This window comes from Hylaeus anthracinus, unplaced genomic scaffold, assembly GCF_026225885.1.
Source record: "Hylaeus anthracinus isolate JK02 unplaced genomic scaffold, UHH_iyHylAnth1.0_haploid 4, whole genome shotgun sequence".
NCBI lineage: Eukaryota > Metazoa > Arthropoda > Insecta > Hymenoptera > Colletidae > Hylaeus > Hylaeus anthracinus.
In genome coordinates, this window is record NW_026535289.1 from 8,096,730 (window position 1) to 8,118,809 (window position 22,080).

The 22,080-nt window shown below is 43.2% G+C and overlaps 1 protein-coding gene across 2 annotated transcripts in view; it reads left to right on the forward strand.

Annotated features, from left to right (window-relative positions):
• Positions 1-20,002, forward strand: part of LOC128894869 (BTB/POZ domain-containing protein Tiwaz) — a 36,348-nt gene extending 16,346 nt beyond the window's left edge. The window contains exons 1-5 of one of the 2 annotated variants that reach the window (XM_054156901.1): positions 3,994-4,051; positions 4,507-4,590; positions 4,964-5,167; positions 17,804-18,009; positions 19,100-20,002. In XM_054156901.1, coding sequence (XP_054012876.1) covers positions 4,562-4,590; positions 4,964-5,167; positions 17,804-18,009; positions 19,100-19,611 — 951 coding nt within the window. In that variant the 5' untranslated portion in view covers positions 3,994-4,051; positions 4,507-4,561 and the 3' untranslated portion in view covers positions 19,612-20,002. Of the gene's footprint in view, positions 1-3,993; positions 4,052-4,506; positions 4,591-4,963; positions 5,168-17,803; positions 18,010-19,099 lie in introns of those variants that run through there. The other variant, XM_054156900.1, reaches the window with a different exon arrangement.
• The last annotated feature ends 2,078 nt before the right edge of the window (positions 20,003-22,080 follow it).

Consider the following 22,080-nt stretch of genomic DNA (forward strand, 5'->3'; position numbering starts at 1 on the left):
ACTTAACTGGTGGACTTCTAGCCAGCGACGTCGTACACGCGCTGAGGACACGCGCGTGTCCTCAGAACGTGTTAGACGCCTCCTCGTCCGTACCCTCGGGCGACGCTCATCTTGAAGGCGCACGTGCATGCAGCTGGTCACTTGGAAACACGCTGCCGCTCTGCACACAAATGTCGCAGAAGAACGCGACAAAGTGACTGCGACGATCACCTATGCAACAAGAATGCGCCTTCGTCCTTTACATGCTACTGCGTAGCTGTCTGCCCAGTATCGGGCACATTCTACTTCCGCGTTTGGTTACAGTTACGCTCGCACGGACAAGGGCGGACAGTCCGCTGTATACAGTATCGAAGATGAATAACTTTTTCAGCTGTTTTTGGAATTGTTTGAAATTATTCGAGGATAGTTGTTCCTTGTGTAGAGCAAACAAAATAAGTAAAAAAGTCATATAGAAGGTGGAATTTGATTTGGTTCGGGAAGTACTGGCAAATTGGAATGATATTAGTTATATAACTCAAATATGTAGTAGAATCGTTTGCATTATTGATTCTATTATTACATTTATGATATGTTATTAAATAATAAAATTGATTCGTGGAACCAAACAGCAAGTGCTTCGAACACCCTCTGGTATTATTTCTAATACTACAGGCACATTAGTCCTGAGCCAGTACAGCTCCTATTTTCCTCACTTTTAGTATAAAAATTTTTTCGCAATTTTCCTCCAATAACAAAAACGTCACCTGCCCGTAATTTTTCATCTCGCTGGCCAGTACTGCCTGGCACCGTTTTAATTTTTGCTTTCGAAATTTCGCACCGCGACGCCTCATCGCGTTAATTTTTTTTTTTTTTTTATTTGCTTTTATGTCCGAGGCACTTCAACGATGTGATCTGCGTGCATTAAAGTGTCGTTCAGCAAACGCCCCCGGGGCGTTGCGTTCATTATCGTAATGCGCGACCGTGTCCTATCTTTGTATGTTGGCGATCCTCGCTTCCACGCTGCGAATCTTACACGAGACGCGACGCAGTTCTTTTCCGCGATGCGAAACGTCAAAGAGCTGGCCACTTTAGAAATTACGTTATGTGAAGTAATAAAAAGCGATACTTGGAAGTCTTAAAACAAACACTGTTTAAGAAGAAGTAGAGAATACAAATTTGTATAGAGAGCAAAATGATGATTTTTTGTTTTGAATCACCTTCAGAAGTACAAACATTTCAATAAACTGTAAACTAAAATGTATGACCTGAAAAAGAGAATGATAGTCTTGCAGTCAACTTTGTGAATTTCAATGTATTTAATTGTAATATTCATAAGTCTAAAAATGATGCTGAATAATATTAAAATACTATGACACCTTTGACATCATTTACATTACACGATATGTATTAAGTACTAAAGATAATATTTAAAAATAGCAAAGGCAATTCGAGTGGACCACCCTATACATCCACCTGCTTTCCAATGAACCAGGTCGGGAGCTAAAAACACATGAAATCTAGAATACCGCGTGTCGATAATTAACCTCTTTCAGATCACTCTCGAACACGATTTGCCGCGCGATCATGATACCAGGTTAATTACGCGTGCATCGGTATACTGCATCTTTATTAGTGGCACTTGCATACACGCGAGTCGACCGCCCAGAGGCATTCGAATCGTGATGATCGTTACTGCGCCGATCGCTGCGACGTTTCTTCGTGTCGGTATCTTTGTGATTCGACTATTTATCAAACGTTCCAGTATCGACTCTCTCGCGGGTCTGTGTCTAATACACCGTGTCGGGCGTTCTTTATTTGTGGCTCGAGATAGAGATTAAAATGTGGGTCAATTAGATAGATCATTAGAGATCTATTACGCTATGGAGGCCACGCAGATGTGAACGGTACTTCGTTGGCTCTATTAGGAGAGACCTTTACATCGAAATTCTTATTTTAGAAGAGAAACGAATGAGACACTTTTCGAGCAACGTATCGACGAACTGACTTCTCATCGCGTTACGCGTTAATTTTCCTAGTGGTACTTATCTATTCTAGGAAAAGAGTTCGGCTCAATCAATCCTGTGCGAGTTGATGCTGGGTAGTTGGAATATGTATATCAAATTTCCAAATAAACCATTTGTTTATTACTCTATTTAACTAAAATTTCTCCGAGGAACAAAGATGGTACCAAACAGCCACGATACTCACTCATCCATACATTAGGACCAACTAGCCGTGAACCATGCATCGTTTCACTACTTTTAAGATTAAGATTCGTTCCTTGTTAGTTTACCATCGGAAATTTTTCATCCACGCGAGAATTTTGCTCAGTCTCCGTCTGGGAGCGACCAAGAAAAACCGTTGCATCGCGTTTCGCGTCGCCCCGGCGGCGATGCGCCACGGCGCATGCTGGTGCACCGCGACCAGGACGAATAAGAAGGGAAAAAGGAGGAGAAAAGAGAAACCAGTCCCCCTCGCCTTCGTCCCCGTTGACGTCGTCGCAGGAACTCTCGCAGACTTCACAGGCTGAAAATAAATATCGCGGCCGCGACGAGAACCTTCTTTCCGTATCGAGTTTCGTGGTCGACGGTACTTCGGCTCGATTATTTAATACCCCCGCGATATACAGGGTGTCCCAAAACTCGTGTAGGAGCCAGAAATGGGGGTAGCTGAGACGATTCTGAACAATAATTTCCTTTGCAAAAACGTCGGTGGAGACTTCATTTTTAAATTATTACCGAAAATCACAGGACCCGATTAGCGCGTGATCAGCCGCGAGAGCATAAGCTCGAGCCAGGACTGGCTGGTTGCGCTAGGTCGTTGCGTAGCCAGCAATCTTCAAATCAGTATCAAGAAAAATCTAAACAATAGCCATCCACTGATTCGAGTGCAACTAAACATTGGACCAATCTATACTCAAGTAAAACTATAGAAACAAGAGGTGATATTCAAAGAGACCCTTCCACTACAATGGCCACAAGATCCTTTCACCATTAGAAGATGAAAAAGTCGAACAACAACCTTGTTTACCACTAGAACGTAGACATCACAGAAGCTAGCGTTTCATGCTCGTGCCTGACCTCGTCAAATTGCCTCGAATTAATCTCCACGAGCCCTCCACCCGACGAGAGTAGCTAGTACAACCCTAAGGCTGTGGTCTCCGCAGTCTCGTGCCTAAATTCACCACCGAGCCCGAAAAGTAGCCCGGGTATTAACATTCTCGACCATTATTTGGGGTTAGCTCTACCGAAAGAGAACAATCGGTCAACAAACGAAAGTTCCTAGGCGCCATAGTCTTCCTCCTCCTGAAACTCGTTCGTACAACTCCTTGTGTCAACCGACACAAATCAATTTCCTTTACCTAATTCTCCATCCGGCTCTCTCCAGCTAACCCGGAGCCATCCCGAGCGGAAAAATTCGGGGCTCAGCCACAGGAAGGAGGATCGTCCAAGGAACAAAGCGCAGGAGTTTTCGTTGTGTACACAGGCTGGAAATGAGTTCGGGATCTTTTTAAACCACCGTGGCCTCTCCACTTTTCTCGTTTCTCGAACCCAGTCGAGTTTGGTTTTCCCCTCGGCCGCGAGTGGACGCTCGTTAAATATTGTTTCGCCCGTTAATTGCCTTATTAATACGTATGAAATTTACGAGTTAATGTTCCGGTTAAACCGACCACGTGGTGGAGTAGGCGAGGGGGGTTTCGGAGTCGTTACGGGTCGTCGGCTCGACCGAAAACAATGCGCGGCTAAATCAGCCTTATCGTCGCCAGCGACCAACCGTGAGCGTCGATAAATTAAATCAAGCTCTGGGCGATTGAAATCGGCGCGAACGCGACCTCGTTAGAGGGGAAAGTTCCGTGCTTAATGTCAGCGGCGAACGAGCAACGTTTTGACTTCTAAATGGCAGCTGCAACTGCGTCCGAGCGCGAAACGTGGACAATCGGGATTATCGGCCGGGAAAAATGCATCGAGGAACACGTGCTGACCGCATGCACTCGCAGTTTCACGCGGGGGTGGACTAGAAGGTGTTTCAAAACCTTTGATGACGTTCTGTAGCACTGGAATATTTAATCATGGTAGGATTCTTTCGTATTTCGTATTTCTTTCGGAATTTTAGTGGTTGGCCTTATGGTAGAGGTACAATGATTAAAAATGAGTGTTAAGGTACGATGTGTTTGTTATAGGTGTATGAAGTCCTACACATTGTCCTATACGAAGTCAGTTCCTTAATGAAACTTGTGGTAAACAAGTTATGCGCTCGTATTTAATTTGATCTCGTATTTAACCCTTAGAAGCCTGATTTTCCAAATTAAATTTTAAACAATAACTATGTATTTATTATTTGAACAATTTTGACAGCTGAAGTTTATTTTTTTTTTAACTTTTGTTCAAAAGAACATTATGCAATGGTAACATTAAGGCATTTAAGGATTAATAATGAATAAGAATGATTCAATGCATGAATTAATATGTCTTTTCTCTAAGAAATTACGTTGTATACACAGGACGTAACGTGGTGTTTTAATTGCAGACGGAAATGTGAGGCCGACGGAAAGGAGGCGAAGGCGGAGCTGCCACAACGCAATATGTTCCCTAGCGCTCAAATTAAAATGAGGTAAATATACCCTTATTTATGTTCCATAGCTGAAAAGAGACGCACGATGCATCGTATAATGCAAGTAGGCTTGTTGCGATTTGTTCGAGAACACGAGATAATATTAAATACAAACGTCTACCAATAAAGTTTCAAAAATGTGGATCAAATAATTGGATGAATTATTTATTCGATATCTCAAACAAAGAACGATGGGGATGTGTGCATTTTTTAGTTTCTTTCACATTCAAATTTTCTATAAATCCATAAAAATCCGAAGTATAATTATTAATGTTTTTCAAAAATCGTGTTACCTGCATCCACATCATTTTTCCTACAAACGTCAGAGGGAATGGTGCCTGATGGTGGCTAATGTCGAAAGTATCTCTGTCAGATTGCTGTCGCCAAGCAGTTCGCCGGCCACGTCGCCCACAATGTCGAATTCCTCATCGCCGACGCCTCCGACGCCGGCCGCGCCGGCCTACAACCAGAAGATGACCGGAATACCCTGCGTGGCGGCTGCTTCCAGGTACACGGCCCCGGTTCACATCGACGTAGGCGGTACAATATACACGTCCTCGCTGGAAACGTTGACGAAGTAAGCACACGCACGCTGCACGCACACTCGCGCAACTCGCGAGTTTCACCTGAATATTTATAACACGCGAAAACCCAGCGTCGAAACGCTTAATAACACGCGAGATGCTGGAGCGCGGTTTCGCGACTCGTGGAAAGCCACCACTGCCGTAGAACGACCACGCGACTGTCATTCTAATTTATTACGCGCACGAAAGTGAAATCTGAGATAATGAATGTCAGATAGAGTTGGGAATTATTTTTTCTCGTTACTCGAAACACGAAAGACATTCCAACAATTTACGATTCAACGGAATTCCAACCGAGAAAAGTGACCTCGACTGAACGGAGATGGCCGAAGTTGTTGTCAACGTCGTATAGCGATACAAAAAAAAGTAGGAGTGTTCATGCTTACGTACAAATTGCTGAAATTTCCGTTACGATGGGGAGCACGGATTTTATTTATCACTGTTCGCGGCGAGCAGTCTGAGTAATTCAAATTGCTGTCTCTTTGGAGAAGACATATGGCGGTCTTGGCGAATTTTTCTACGGACACGCGGCACGAAAGCGTCCAAATGACGTTACACGGTCCGATGATTGAGCGTTGCACTTCTTGTGGGCATAAATTCCGAATGACGCGGGGAACGCTTTCCAAAGTCAGGTGTAGAAACGTGGAATAACACAATTATGATCTCCGTGATTTTGATGAATAGGTCGAGATTGATGGCCACTTTTCAACACGAAGAAATAAATTCCGTCTTGCGACATCGATTCGCGCAATTTGACAACTCGCTAGATATCTTGAACATGATGTTGATGGGTTGATTGATCTCTGTACTTCTTAAATGACTCACGATCTACAAACGTTACAATTTATATTTTTTGACACTAGGTTCACAGTGATTTCTGATCAGATTTCTATTATTGAAGTAATGCCAAGTGAAGTCGATTTACTGAAATTAATCAGGAAGCTTGAACAAAAATCAATTTGGATATATGATTCTCTTTTAATATGCATAAAAATCAGCATATTGGCGAAAGATATAAACCGTTTCTATAAATCCTTCTGAATTTGAAAATCATACTCCGTAAACCTAATATTGAAGACTCTATGAACGTTGCAATTGCAACAGAGTTAAAATCCGAGGCTGACTGCAAACAAGCGAGAGATCGCGTGAGATTACGAAATCAAGCTGCTAAGAGATCTGGAAACCGCTCTATCTTGTCTTTGAATTAATTTCTAGCGCCGAGGTATTGTGTTCCCGCGAAAACATTGTTCGTTTCGCGAAGAATTCTGCCACGAGAGAGTAGAAAGGGAGCGTGATGTCCGGATCGCGGAAACGTGACCATCGACAACGCTCCAGGATGTTCGTAGTAGGCCATATCTCACAGAACATATCGCTCGCAATCAGGCACACCGTTACTATACCCGACAGTGTCCAAAGGCTATTTGCGATATACCCGTGCACTTTATGCATAAAAGAGACGTAACATGAAAGCACAACTGCGCTTTGCACCGCGGCGGAACTCTAATCTCCTCGAACGATCCCCAGAGCCCATCTAAGCGGCGCTCGATCGCAAAAATCTGTTCGACGATAACGTAGCCGAGCTAATTGAGCTTGCTTTGTTCGGAGGAACACGCACTCGGGGAATATGATAAAACGCCAAGTAGATATTGGCAAGGATATAGCATCCTTTCGGGAAAGCATTTCAAGTTTTCGCTGGCATTGCTAAACCCTGATTGTAAATGAAATGCTTTTAAGTGTACTTCTTTAAAGAGGATAGTTCTACTCTGATTTGAAAGTCGTGAAAGTCAGAATCTTATGAATCAATTGAATAATTAAATGACTAATTATTGGAGTGAGGATCTTATGAACTTCCGAAAATTAAAATTGTTGAGTAGTGTCTTCAACGAGATCCCCTAAATTAAAATTATAGTCCTTGTAGACTCTTCCGTTTAATTGTCGCTTAATTCGTCCCCTGATGCACCGTTCCCGTCCAGCATCGGAACGATCCAGCTCCCGATTAATAAATTTCCTCGAGTACGGCAGTCCCTGGTCGAGCGACTCCCACGGTAGCCGCAGGATGAACGCAGAGGATGCCCGCGTAATACGGTACGCAGGATGTCACGACAATACAGTTACGCAGTCATCTCGCGACGTTCACGTCGATGCTCGTTACCATCGACTATCCGTAAGCTAACCAATCTCGACGTGAATGGATATCTGGTGTCCCTGTCGGCTAAGAGAATCGTTAGTTGCACGAGATCGCGGGAGGATCGGGTACGACCGTTGTACGTCCGTGGGAAAGCTAATTCCAATTGACAAGCAACGACCCGTTATCGTTGCGTCGTTAACGAAATCACTGACAGAGACACCGAGGGCTCTGGTTTGTCAGTGGGGTTCGTTTCCCGCTATGATGAGCCTGCGAAGATTTACGAGCCAGTCCCGTTACCAATAGACGAATCGACCGAAACAATGGATTCGCGATTATCGCTCGACAACGGACCTGCCCACGCGACTGTGTAATTGTTCAATACTGTTAGTACTGTTTCGCTACTTCGAAATTCTGACAGGATCCTACGTGAAGTACTTTAAACTTTAGGCAAAAATTGCGGCAACGAGTGAGTGAATTTTTCACATAAATTGGCAATTTTTCTTTATTTGCAAGTGGATCAATCTTCTAAGTATATTTTCTACGCCTAAGTGCTATATAACGAAAAAATTCCTGTCCTGAATACTAACAAACAGTATAAATTCACATACCAGCAACCTTATCTTCAAAAGCAACAATTTAAACTAGACAGATTAAAAAACACCCAACGGTTTAGAGCGAACTACACTTGCGAAATCCACCATTGCATAAGATCGCGGCAAGTATGCGCGTCCAGGACTCCTCAACGATTAAGAACCATAAAGACGCGATAATAAATTCGAACGGTGTTCCGAATCGATCCGATAGCAACATTACAATCAATTAAGCGGGTTTACGCGTCGCGGAGTACCGATAGCTTCGCTGCAATTGGTATCAATTATCCGATAATGGGGCTAATAAAGTATGGAGATAAGCGTAGCAGTTGAGAGATAAGAAACAGGAGAAACGGCGGGATCCGATAGGTCATGCACGACCTAACCATCTGTTAGAAAATCGTTCGAGAACTGTCCGACTACGTAGTTGAAATGGCTCCGTGCAACGTCATGCATAAACCACGTGGGACGGTCATCTAATGATGCTTTTTCCAATAATTCATACAATTGACTGTTCGAGAAATTGACGGGAGATTGATTTGTTGGCCTACCCATTAAGGAGAAGACAGAATCTTTGCAAACTGTCGATTAGAGCTTTACAGAATTGCACCAGCTCAACTTGTGATAGGGTCACTTCACATCGAATCGATCTTTAACTAATAGATGTTTCTTCGTCCAGATTCTAGTACCAGAATCTTTGCAAACCATCATTTAACATTTTACGGAATAGATCGAGTTAACTAGCGATTGGATCGCTTCACATGGAATCGATCTACAAGCGAGATATACCGCATCGTCCAGATTCTAGTACCAGGGAACGCTGGAAGCGATAAATGACAAGCAAGGATAGGTGTCGCGACGCAGGAGCGAGGAGAAAAGAGGTGAACGGAGCTGTCGGTCGCGGATATCGTAGAAAACCGCCTCGACAACCTCTCCGTCTTCTTCGTCACGCTCGATTGCGGATTCCTCCCTCATTACATGCCGTCGACCTTATTGTTTTGTCGAAAGTATCGCGAGATTGCTGCCCCGCTCTCGATAGCGTTGCGGAGAACGCGAGGAAATCGCGCGGATGTGACCTAAGTCGAAAGGCTTCAGTCCCAGGACTACATGTCGTTCGTGCCACCACGTTACGCGTAACACTTTAAGTTCAACGGAGTCTACGAACATGAATTTTCTTTTGTCCTTCGCGTAACACATGGGAGACATTCGAGTTGTACTGGATCTGGTTAGAGAAAGCTGCAACTCTGAACGAAAACATGAAATATCATTTATAGAGAGAAAATTGAACTCACGTTCAGAGCTATGCTGGGATATGTAATACACACTGTGGAGCAAAAAGTTTAATTTTGAAATGTCGAGAGGAAGAAACACCTAATCATAGAAAAAAACTAATCATTTGTCTGCAGAGTAATGGATTGCACACGTGTCTAAGCATCGAGCAAAAAGGTAGCGGAGAAAGGCAGTAAAAGTCTGCACGTTGCAATCATTACGGTGCATAACGCATTGTATGATAAGTAAGTTACACCTTTCACCTATTAGATTGCGAAACAAATTGCACCTGAAACGCCCCACTCCGATCAGACGTCGTAACCAACTTGAAGTACTGTACCGCGTAGAAGATAATAAACTTGTAACATTTGCTGCAAGTAATTACAGCACATGCACAAACTAACTGTCGTATTCGACGATCGTCACTTTAAGTGACAACAAAAAAATTTAACTCAAGAATTTATCTAAATTCTCAAGTACCTAATGTTCTTATATTTAACTGTAGGTAGACAACTATTCGCACAACTAGTTGCCAAAGATTGTTCTTGTACCAAAGAAACCATAATTTCTTGTAATCCATTTCACTGGATATCGCAGGATAAGAGAGGACTGAGATATTATAATTATCGCGTTGAAAACCCGAGTAAAAAATAGTGTAATCGGCCCTGGCAATTGCAACGGGACCTCGAAACCCTCGACTGGACTACGAAAGCAGTAAATATCAATTTTCTCGCGAACAGATAAGGATCATCGATTCAATTAGAGATGGAGATGCGTGTATCAGCTATCAACAGCGATCTAGCAATCCGGGGAACGGTGCAAAACGATGCCCCACCCTCTCACACCCGTGTTACCCACGAAATTGATTTACGCTGGGTAAATCATCGCCGACGCGTAACGACATTGGCGAAGATCGCATCGAAGATACTCGTACCTCGCGGTCGAGACACCTACGAGAATTTATACGCCAGTCGAGAAACGAACGACAATTGCCTGCAATAATAACGATGATCGAGCGCCGTGATCGCGGACCGATAAGGCTACAACGTCGCGAAACGCAAGCAATCGTGAAAATATTCATGAATCCCTCGATGCCACTAAAACAATGATGCGTCATGAATAATCGAGAAAACGAGGAGATAGAAAGGTTCGCGTGTAAAATGTAATAGAAACGGGATTCGATATGATATCGTTATCAATATCGTTTGCGGCATCGATGTTTAATGCAATGTTAAGGCCCAAGAAGGGGCACAGAAAATCATGGATATACAGTTAGTCCAATAAGTATTCGTATACTCTAAGTTTATTGAAGAACTCGGTCTAAATTAAATGATTGGTTTAATATTTTCAAATAAATACTTCATTATGCATTTATACAGAAATAGACTTTACTTTTAATTTACTTTACATTTAATATAAAATTTCGTTAATAGATCTAGATGGTACGAATATTTATGAGACTGAATAAAGTTGAAGTTAAATTAGACTGCGTTTCAGGCTCTTGCTACAACTGGAGGAACAGCAGAAACGAAGATAAAAGTGTATCTTCCTATTATTTGTAAATCATTAAAATATAATGGTATCAAATTTGGAAACAACAAAATAGGAAGAAATGTACATTAGTAATCATACAAATTGGATCGTTAACGCCAAATGCCTTTGACTATTCTACAATAGTTATGATTAATTCAATTCGCTTCTTTTAACTTCCTTTCCTTTATTCTTGCGCGTTATCTTTACTGAGATCTTATACAGATCCACTTCTGGCTCTAACCTTCTCGTAATTCACCAGAACGATGCCCGAAGGTAATCGGTTCGTAACAACCGTTACAACATGAATGGGCGAGAAATAATTAATTACCAACGTCCCGCCTTAGAGATCGCGACGGTAAATGTCATCTAAGCCAGAGCAGTTTCGCGAGCACCGCGCATCATAAGGAACAAGAAACTACATAGATAGACCGCGCTCTAATTACTCGAAAAAACCACGTAAAACTGCAAATATTAAACTGACAAACGCGAGCACACCCACTTCATATGCCTACAGCGTACGTCAAAGGTACGGTGTTCTACAGAAGCGACCATTTGCTCGCGTCGTTCGATAAATCATCCGACGTAACATAAATCTCACTCGACGTGGCTGTCTCGAATTACTGTATTACAATATTCGCCCTTCAGAGAATCGTTTCTGCAAAAGAAGACCACTCGCGGGAGCGCGGAATCCGCATTCGTTCGTCCCTTCATATTTCACAGCGAAAACGTCCGTTCCGACGTAACCCGTTGCGGCTGCCATTAATAAAACCCGCAACGAAGTCGAATCATCGTATTAGCCATCTTTTCAAGGGTTATTCCGTTCTGAAATTAATGTTACGTGTTGGCGCGGTCGTTTCACCGTGGACATTTTCAGGAATTACGTAACCGACGATCATTAGTTTGCGCTTCCGGTATCGCATAATCCCTAAAACGTCGTCGATCATCCTGCGAAGTCCTGGCAAAGAGTTCGCCAGGCCCCTCGGGGTATCCCATGGAGATCCAACCGAGAGTCCTCGTTTCCTCACCCTTCGGTCCGGCACGTGCAATTTGCTCGACTCTGACAAAGCGATTTTGTATTGGTCAGAGCGCCTCGCACACGCGCCCAAGGTGCATCCATTGTTGCCTCTCACGGATGGAACACGCCGGCATATATTTTATGCATCGCTTGCACGAGCGCGTACGCGACGTGGATCGCGTAAAATTACCGGCTGAAGCAACCTCCTGTTGGAAAATTTCCTGGGAGATATTTGGGAATGCGAGGAGAGTAGGTCGATGGTGCACCTGAGCGTGGTTAGAACAGCGTGAAGAAACGTTTCTTGAACAAACGTTCTCGACAGGGGTGTCTTGAGTGTTGGCACGAGAAATTTGCGAAGGGGTTGAAGAGTAGAAGAATGGTTTCTGTGGTAAGAATTAGAGTGAAAGAGAAGAGCAACAAGTAGTTACTAGGTGGAGGAAGATTTGAATATCGGAGAAGGCTAAATTCGAGACATTTTCTTGCCACTTCTTGTAGCTATGCTACGGTGAATGTGATCAATGCGGTGATTATGCATAATCCCCACTAAAGTTGGTGATAATCCCCAACTCGTAATGGGGAATGCGATAAACTTGTTAATGCATATGCTGTCTACACGGAAGTACTGTCTGAGTAGGTTTGGACCTAGTTTTTTGTTGGACACTATCACGCGAGAGACTGCGAATCACAATATTTTATAATTTAAAACTAAAAATTCAATTAACGGTTATTTTAAGTCACATACCAACTTTAGTAGGGATTATGCATAATACCCAGTTTTTCACATTCACCGTAACGGCCATATTACAGAAAGATTCCATTTGAAAAAAGAAAAAGAAAATTGTATCTTGTTTGTAACTAGCCAATAGAATGAACATAGACAAGCCTAAGGTTCTCCATCTCTGATCTAGAACATCCCAGCACCTCCTGTGCAGAAATACAACCACTCCTATCGAAACTATGTCAAGCCATCGCAGAACTTCCGCCATATTTTATAGTCGAAAGCAGAGACCCAAAATCCAATGTGTTCGTATAATGCAATTAATACCGACGATCCTGCGCGATGGACGAACCTGACAGAGCAAGATCGGGTTCGAGGACGAACGGAGCGACGAAAAGGAAGAAAAAGGAGAGGATGAAGAACGATGGCAGCGAATAGATGCGGCTCGGCCGCGTTGAGAGGTGAAAAAAGCGAGAAAACGGACGGGTAACAAAAGGGAGGAAGAGCAGGATGTATGCGCTCGCAGGCGAAGAGCGCGTTGTTTGTGGCTATCCTCGCGCGGATAGGGTGGCTGTGCGGGGGAGGAAACGGTACCAGGGGCGGAGGACGAGCGCCGTGATTACCCCAGGCTATTTCTTGGGCCCACCGACCGACCAAGGTCCGATCCCGGGTCAGATCCGCTCGCTATGGGAAAACGCTAAACGATCGGCTCACATCACTCAGATTCCTGCTCTGCTTTTGGTACACGTGCACACGTACGTGTGTGTCTTACGTGACTGGCTTTACACAACCGCGATTATGTAGACGGGTGAACCCATGCCCAATTTGTGACCCCAAACTTGCTACAATGTTCCTTTCTCGAAGAACTCGAGGTTAGCGCTCTGTGGTACTTCACGTGATATAGAGATTAATGTTTTGAAGGCGTTTCGAGAGGAGAAGAGAGACGATATTATCTACTAATTTATTCTTTGAAATAAGTAATTATTTTTGAAATTGTTTATCGAAAGTCGTTGAGCTGAATTCAAGGTAATTTTCGATCAGCGAATTCACTCTATTCGGGAACCTGAGGTTAATCTAATTTTCTATATAGATTTGAGAAAAAATAAACATGACCTCTAAATACACATTTCTCCCGATCGACAATTTAATTCCAGTCCAGGTGGTTCGCCAGAAGCCATCCTGTTTGAGGGGGTCCCGCGAGGTTCGAGTCGCACATCCTGCCACCCTTCTTCCGTTCTTCCTCGTCCAGTGTATATCTCTCGGACACCAATCGTCGCTCCCTTTGTATTTTCCATAGTACTTCCGCGACAAAGCCTGCTCGAGCAGGAAATCAGGTTGGTATCAGGTTCCAGAACGACTAATATTTGATACCGTGTTTTTACAGCGCAGTTTTCGAAACGAGATTCGTAGAATTTTCATTTTCTCGGTCTACCAGCGCTTTCTTCGTCCGCTGCCGAGATTCGCGGCATCGAAAAGAGCGAAAGAGAAAGAGGGACCGTGATATTATCCTCTTCGTCTGTGTACACGTATAGCGTCGTACCTACCCCGCGGTGTATTCCCTTTCTCTCCCACCCCGTTGAAGTCAGATCGCCCACGGGCTCCACGAGGCCGTCGTTATTATATGTTATCGCCGTGGAAGGTATGGGAACCGGCCCGAGGGGGCACCGGATACCTACGTCGGTATTTCCCCCTCGTTGTGCCATAACGCACCGTCGAGGTACACGAAGAGAACCCCGAGTTCTCCGGGGCTCTTGTTCTCTCCTTCTCCGAGCTCGATTCTCCCGGCGGCCTTCCTCTTTAGCGCCCCCGTCCTCTCTATCTTTCTCTCTCTGTCCTCCTCGTCCTTTTTCCAGGCCACTCGTCTATTATATGCTAAATTACGACGACCTTCGGCCGCGCAGCGCGAAACGTGCCGGCTGGTATCGAAAAATGCATCGATGTATCCTCCTCTCCTCGCTATTGACACGATCAGCGCAGGAGTTCGCGATCGGCTCGAAGAATGATAATTTGGTGTCGAGGAACTTCGTTATAAATTTAGTGTTGGACAAGTTAACACGTTGACTGCCAGGACAATACTCTCGACAATTTCTACTGTGATTAAATTTTTTTTGCAGCCTTCTGAAAACTACGTAATCAAACATTTATTGTGGTATTTATATTTGTAACTTCATCGAAATTCAAGGATTTCGTTAAAATTTATTTTCTTTCACACTCAACATTCAGAATGAACTTTTTTAGTTCTCCAGCAAAAAGCACTGTCGCCCATATATGGGTGACGTGGCGATTAATGTGTTGAAGAAGGAGTGGCACTGTGAAATTTTTAAGTTAAGAAACGTTTCAAAAATTAGCCACGGACTTCAAATGTGGGGACACTGGGAACCCTTAAGTTTAAACTTCAACTGAGGAACATCATGGCGTTTCTTTATTTCGAATATGCACTTTTGCTACGAACACCAACGTTAACCCAATGTTTATGTCTCTGTGAGATCTCTTTTCGTCCATTTAAATCTTCCATAAAGCATAACGAAAATTTGAGAACATTTCATCGTACGGTTTCTTTACAAAGAATTCCTGAAAATACCTCTCTTCTTATCAAATTTAATCGAGCCAACAACGTCTCTATCTTATCGTGTGTCTGCCTTCTATTATACCACTAAAATTTGATCCACTTTCAGGGAACCCCTGATCGCCTACCCACAAACGTATTTTGCAGTTCGAACGAGCGCGAATCGTATCGCGTCTTTCATTCCCCGTCGCGGCTAGGATTAATTCACGCATGTTGGCGTCAATTTATTGCGAGATTAATCTCGTGACGAAACTCATCGCAACAGCTATGCATCGCGGTTGCAACGCTCGCTGTCTCTGTGTCATTATATATCGAGATGCAATTCTCAGATACGACGTATCGAGTGCGAGACTAGTCGAGCTCTCGGTCGGCGACGCAACGCGCTCGAAAATGTCACGGGGACTTTCTAAAGGAGCCGGAAAAGGTGGCGCGATCCGACGTCGACTATTTAGATTTACATATCCGTATCCGCTGCATCGATGCTTTTTAATCCTCGAAAGATTTTATTTGACCCGGAGGCAACTGATAAACCAGTACTATTTTATTTGATTGGCCCACAACTGGAAGCTTCTCGACTATTTGTAATCTATTTTGCTTTTTCACTTTCTGCTTTGTTTAATTGTACGAATCTGACGCATATTGTCATGCAAATATGAGTGAGTCAGTGAGGAAGTTCTACTTATAAGGGTGCAAAGTTGAATAACTTGACTATATCACTTATTGTACCAGTTTTACATTTGTTCATTCTTTATATTCATGTAATTCTTGCTTTATATAACTTTGTATTTGCATTTACTTTCAACCATCTCTTCATAATTCTCTCATTAGGTATGCCAGTAGTCTATCGGGGCCCACTGGCCCCCCTATAGCTCGGGTACCTCGGGGTTGCTAAACCCGTACTGTAGCTGCAATCAAACATAGCTACAGCCCCTGAGGGCAAATGCAAATACGATAATGCGTTATGTAATGCATTGTTTCTTAAACGTTCCATCGATGATGAGACACTTTCCAGCCTTCCAAGGTGTCTAACTTCCAGTCCAAAATGTTTAACTCTTTTCTCATATGTTTCGTTTCCTTTCTTTCATTGATTTCAACAAGCTCTCCTCTCGCAACGCTTCTCCTTATTCCTCGATGCCAGTTTTTTCTCTGTCTCGTATACTTCAGAAGGCATCCGCCAGCTTTCACGAAAATGATGGCTACGTCTCTCCCAGTCCCGCGGCGTGGTAGCCGCAATAAAGAGATGAAATTCGAAGCCGGCGATGACGATAATCGATCGTTGCCACGGGATTGAGCGATCGAAATCGCGCGCGTAATAATCTCAGGCTGCGAAGGTATTTTAATATATAATAGTTACACGGTGCGCCACGATCGTATCTGCGGTTCATTTGACGTCTGGGTCATTCCTCATTAAATTGGCCGTTTCTCTCGAAGGATTTTCATGAGATTCAATTATGATGCAGTCCATGTAAAAGTAGGAGGGGTTTAAGTCATCGTTACGTGAATCTCGATATTTTTAAAAAAATACAGATCTTCGAAGTCGACTTAACCCTTTGACCAATGCGCTACCTTCCGATTGCTCGAGCCATAGTAAATAGGAAGGTAGGAAGTCTGAACAAAGTACCAAGAGTCAGATTCGTGTTTATTCTTTATGGATTTCTTACTGCGAGTCTCACTAGTGGTTGTAGACCAAAGGGTTAACTGTAAAACTTAAGAACTTTGATTGTTCTTGTTTCACTCGCAAGATCCCGTTCTTCCCAGGACTTTCTTTACCCGGCAAGGTTAAAAATTACTCTTTATATCTCGTACGAGTAGGAGACACTGCTCGAATATGTATTACCTGATTGGGACCGTACTTCCCGTGTGAAATTTGAAAAATATCAAAAAGCGACGCGAGCAGGTGAGAACCCCCTACTTAGATCACTTTCTGGTTTACGACGAGAAACTGCCATTTTCTTTCAGACACACTGAACTGTTCTCTGAAGAAATCACCATTACATTTTCATTGATTCGATAAAATAATAAGTCGAGGGCCCGTCGCATCGATACCCTTTACTTAGCGGCGCAACGATCCATGACAAAACGGCGCATTTACGACGTGACGTTAATCGTCCCGGTGTGTCGGTGATCGTCAATTAAAGCGAACCGTGGACGCGACTTCGTTAAAAATTTCAGAACTGCGACAGCTGCGGCACCCTTGAGCCGAGGCGTCGTCTTTAACTGGGAGCGATTTTGGCAGGTGGCCATCGGCACCTGCCCATCTCAACGAGAACCTCGTCAATTCGAAAGCGTAATTTATATGTCGCTACACGGAATATTCGATCCTCCGGGAAACAACTTGGTGATTCATCGTTGCCAGTCGACCAACGAGATTTAAGACGATACGAAATGCCACGGGCCGTACAAGCTCGCGAACAACGTTCCTTCGCTCAGAGATGTAAGAATTATTAATGGAACTATAAACGCGAAATTATTGTACGCGTGTCTTGCTTCATTTGGGTAACTTATGTGAACGTGTTGAGGAAATCAACAACTCCAACTGCGAAAGGAATAAGAAAACAATGATTTATTGAATGGAGGCCTTCGGTTTAACGTTGTATTAGATACCCCTTATGAGTTGGTAACTCATTATGACGTTCTGTTGTTTGTTTTTGTTTGCTCTTGGTAAATTTATAGTGAAGATATCCTTCTGAGAAGGAGCACTATTTACTATTCTTAGAGGATACTAGCGTTAATTCTTAAGAAAACAATGATCTTCTTTGTTCTTGATTAACTTGTTCAAGATGTTAAGTTTTTAATTGTTTTTTTCGCAGATATCCGGAATCGAGGTTAGCAAAATTGTTCAATGGCAGCATCCCCATCGTTCTAGACTCCCTGAAGCAGCACTATTTCATCGACAGGGACGGAGGGATGTTCAGACACATACTGAATTTTATGAGGAACTCCCGTCTCCTTATACCGGAGAACTTTGCCGATTTGGATCTGCTGCTGGAAGAAGCGCGGTACTTCGACATTGCACGTAAGAGAATTTCTTTTCTTTTTCTCGATCTATTTTGTCCAAAAATGATCATTCGTACACTTCTCTGTGAATTGTAGAACATTTTTTAATTAACAAGATCTTACAGATGAAGAATAATCTTATTTTGACAATTCAAAATTTCTTGAACTTTTTGTAATTAATTTTACGAAAGCATACCGTTAAATTGAACAAAAGACGTTATCCAGAAAAGCCGTTATTATTTAATCTCGGACGAAAATCTGAACGGTTGCTGGACACCGTGCGCCAGACAGACAACTTCCTTGGCTTCTGTAGCCAGGCGAAAGATCACCGTGCAAAGTCGATAAATCGTGCTATCTGAGCGCCGGAATCTCTCCTTGGATCATTTTTCCTGCCATTAACCGGCAATACCAGCAGCTCAGGAAATTCATATTATACCGCATTAAACGCCAATATCTCGATAACGGGGAATCATAACAAACGCTTTCGTAGTCGTGGAATTGCAATAACTGTTGTATCGTTCGATCTCGTTAAATCAACATACCCCACTTTCTCTGGACGTTCCGAAGATAATTTTTCAATTTAGGGATAAACACGTTGAGTGGCTTAACTAATGTTATACTTTTCATTGCTATTTAAGGTACTCGGTCCCCGAAGTATACAGTAAACATAGTTTGCCTTTGAGGTACGGATATGCAAAAGATGCGCACTTGTGCTAAATAAATTGTTGGTATTATTATGTTAATTTATGAAATATTTATCTGCGTATGTTGTGGATGTATGAGTGAAGGAAATAATTCTTCGTGAAGTAATTAATCGAAGTTTTAGAATAACTTTTTAAAGATCGACTTTGTTTTACGAGGGCTCAAATATTTGAACCGTTTGATTTTTTTTCGAGTAATTCGCATTTTTTTCGAACAGTCCGTCGATTTCAAGTAGTTTGGAAATTCAAACGCTCGACTCGACTCGAACAATCAAGTCGAGTTCAAGCGTGGTAAAGGCCTAATGCAAGTAGAAACAGCGAGTCGTGGACAGACACGGTAGCTTAGCTCACGACGTTCCCAAACTATGCAACTAGCCCAAAATACAATCCAACGATCCTCTGTTGCAGCCATGTGCAGGCAGCTGGAGCAGATGAAGAAGGAGCGCATAAAAAACGGCTCGACGACGACGACGACGACGATGTCCTCGTCCTCGCCGAGTCCACCGCCGTCCAACCAACTGGGTAGCCGCGGAACGGGGTGCACGACGGTGCCCTGCAACCGGGACACCGACAAGCTTCGCAACAACGACGGAAACTGTAACTACGAGTGCGTCGCCCTCCACGTCAGCCCAGATTTAGGCGAACGAGTGATGCTGTCGGGAGGTCGAGCGCTGCTCGACGAGGTGTTCCCAGAAACTACCCAAGCTGTGATCGACGCTAGGTCAGGAGTCGCCTGGCACCAACAGGATGCCCGTCACGTGATCAGGTTCCCATTGAACGGATACTGCAAGCTGAACTCCGTCCAGGCCATCGCAAGGCTTCTGAACGCTGGTTTCCGCGTGGTGGCCAGCAACGGCGGCGGCGTCGAGGGACAACAGTTCTCGGAGTACCTGTTCGTCCGACAAGCCGTCAACACCTGACGGAGCACTGCGCACCAGCGCAAAACGAGCTCGAGGACGGTTCGTTGCATCCAACGCGACCACGACCCCGAGTGAGTTGTCCAGGAGAAGACTCGTCAAGACTGCGTCACGGGCTAATGATTCGATCGTTTCTGGCGACGATACTGAGCTTTCGGGGATCGTTTGACTGATGTCGCAATTGTGCGCTTGTTCTCGTTCCCCAGGTCGAGACAGGTGATAGAGGGGACTGTATCTTATGAATGAGTTCGAGGAAGGAAAAAGAATTGTTTGACTGAATGGTTTGGGGATCATTCCTTGTAGGAAAAATATGTTGCATTGTTTGATCCTTTTGATAATCTTACGACAGAGTAGAAGGAAACTATATTGTTAATATAATTTTCCCATGGTTTTACACTACTGATATTTGAATTTTTTTTTAACCAGTCGGCTGTGGCGTCCTCTTTTTAGAGGGCGCATCTATGTGTATCGTGAGAATCAAGCTACGATAGGTATAGTCGTCAAACACAGAGTAATATTGGATCGCAAAGATAGCTGTGTATCAGGTCGTCCCAAAAATGCATGCCACTTATGTTTCTGCTACTGAAATTAATATGTGAAACATACTCTTAAGTAACCAATGGTAAATCAATTTTACGCATGACGAGTATAATCGTCAATCACAGATGACTGATTAAGAAAACTATTAAACATATCAGTTTGACATTTATTACATACATTTATGCATGTTTCGTGAATGTACGTAAATTTGGTCAAGTATCATTATTCGTTTTTGTTGGATACCTGGTTGATTCACTGACGGAACGACTAGATTAAATAACCATCGCGTTCTTAGGAGGCATTCAAGATCGCCTGGAACTCATTTTATAAATAATGCACGTAACACGGTCAAACTTCCCTCGATTCAGGTTTCCGGCGAATCGAATGCCTAAACGTTTCTCGTTACCGGAAGTTCGAGCGTACGGTAACGCAGAGCTGGAATTTGCGAAGTCTGTAATTCGCGATGACGAAATTACCGTTAAAATTGTTTCAATATCTCGGCGAATATTGGGTTTGGTAACGAAATCGTCGCAGTTACATGTCGTCGAACGGTATCATTACGCACGCACGTGACCCACTTATGCTTAAGAACCTCGGGTGCGCCGGTCCTCGCGTTGATCTTATTTAATAAGGTGTACCTATATGTATTTAAATGCCATACTAATTACTGTAAATACCGCGAATCAACGTGTATCTATATATATATATACATATTATATATATATAAATATAAATATTCTATGTACTTTATTGCCGAAACTTGGACGCGGGAACGCTCGACAACGAAATTAATTCGCGTTGATCTCATCGATTTGTCGACCTCATCTCTTCAAGGACGAATTTATCAAGATTGAAGAAAAATTATTTAATTGGACTCGTTGTAAACGTTGATAAAGTGTTTACGCCAGAATGGGAATTGAAAAAAAAAACACTAAACGTAGATGTATCCTTGAAGAAATTGAACTCCCGTCTCCATAGTATTGGCGAATCAAACACGAGAGGATCGATCGAAGAGCACCAATGATCGAGTTTATCGATAGATTATCCCGAGTGATCGAGACTTTGTCGAAGTCTCGCGTGACTTCCGGCTCGGTTGTTTCGGTTATATTATGATTTACACGGAGAAGAATAGTTTCTAATCGACAGAACACTTACTGCGATAAATACCGTTTCGATTGATTTAATAAAATGTTTATTACTGGAAACCCTATCACCACTCATCATTTATTATCACCTTAAAGATGAAAAGAAAAAACGCTAACGTTACTCTGTGCTGCAACTACTCACACATTTGAAAATTCAATGAACTGAATTCAAAGTGGACTTTCAGAAAAAATTTGCCGACACGCCTTAGGCGATTAACATTGAATTTTTGTATTAACGGGCAAAACGACGCTGAATAAAGGCTACGGTTGAATACTGTTCCGGAAACGTGCAAAGCGACTCGCGATACGAGGGGGGGGGGGGGAAGCAACGAGTGTTCGCCGTGGAGCGGCTCTGTTCGGTTAAGTCTCGAGAATAAAAATAAAATCTGCCGTGCAACCAGACGGAATGAAATCATTAGTCGGACAATGCAGTTTCCGCGGCTTTCCTGCATAAAAATTTGATAGGCTTTAAACGGGTTACGTGATATCTGCTTTTGACTTTTCCCAACACCCGCGTCCAAACCCGTGCACCCAGCGACGTTTGGCTCCAATGAGTTTCGTAATCGCATATTTCTGCCGTATAATTGCGGGGAGTTCGTTATCTCTCAGAACGCGGGCGAAAAAGGAATTAAAAAAAGAAGAAACCTAAAGAAAAAACTAGTTTTTCAATTTACGTCCTTTCATCCGCGCTCAAACGTAAAGAATAAATTTCGCGTAATTCACTCTTAATTATTTTCCGCGCTTGAAAGTAAATTAATTTCGCGAACCTTTGTTTCCACGATTTTCT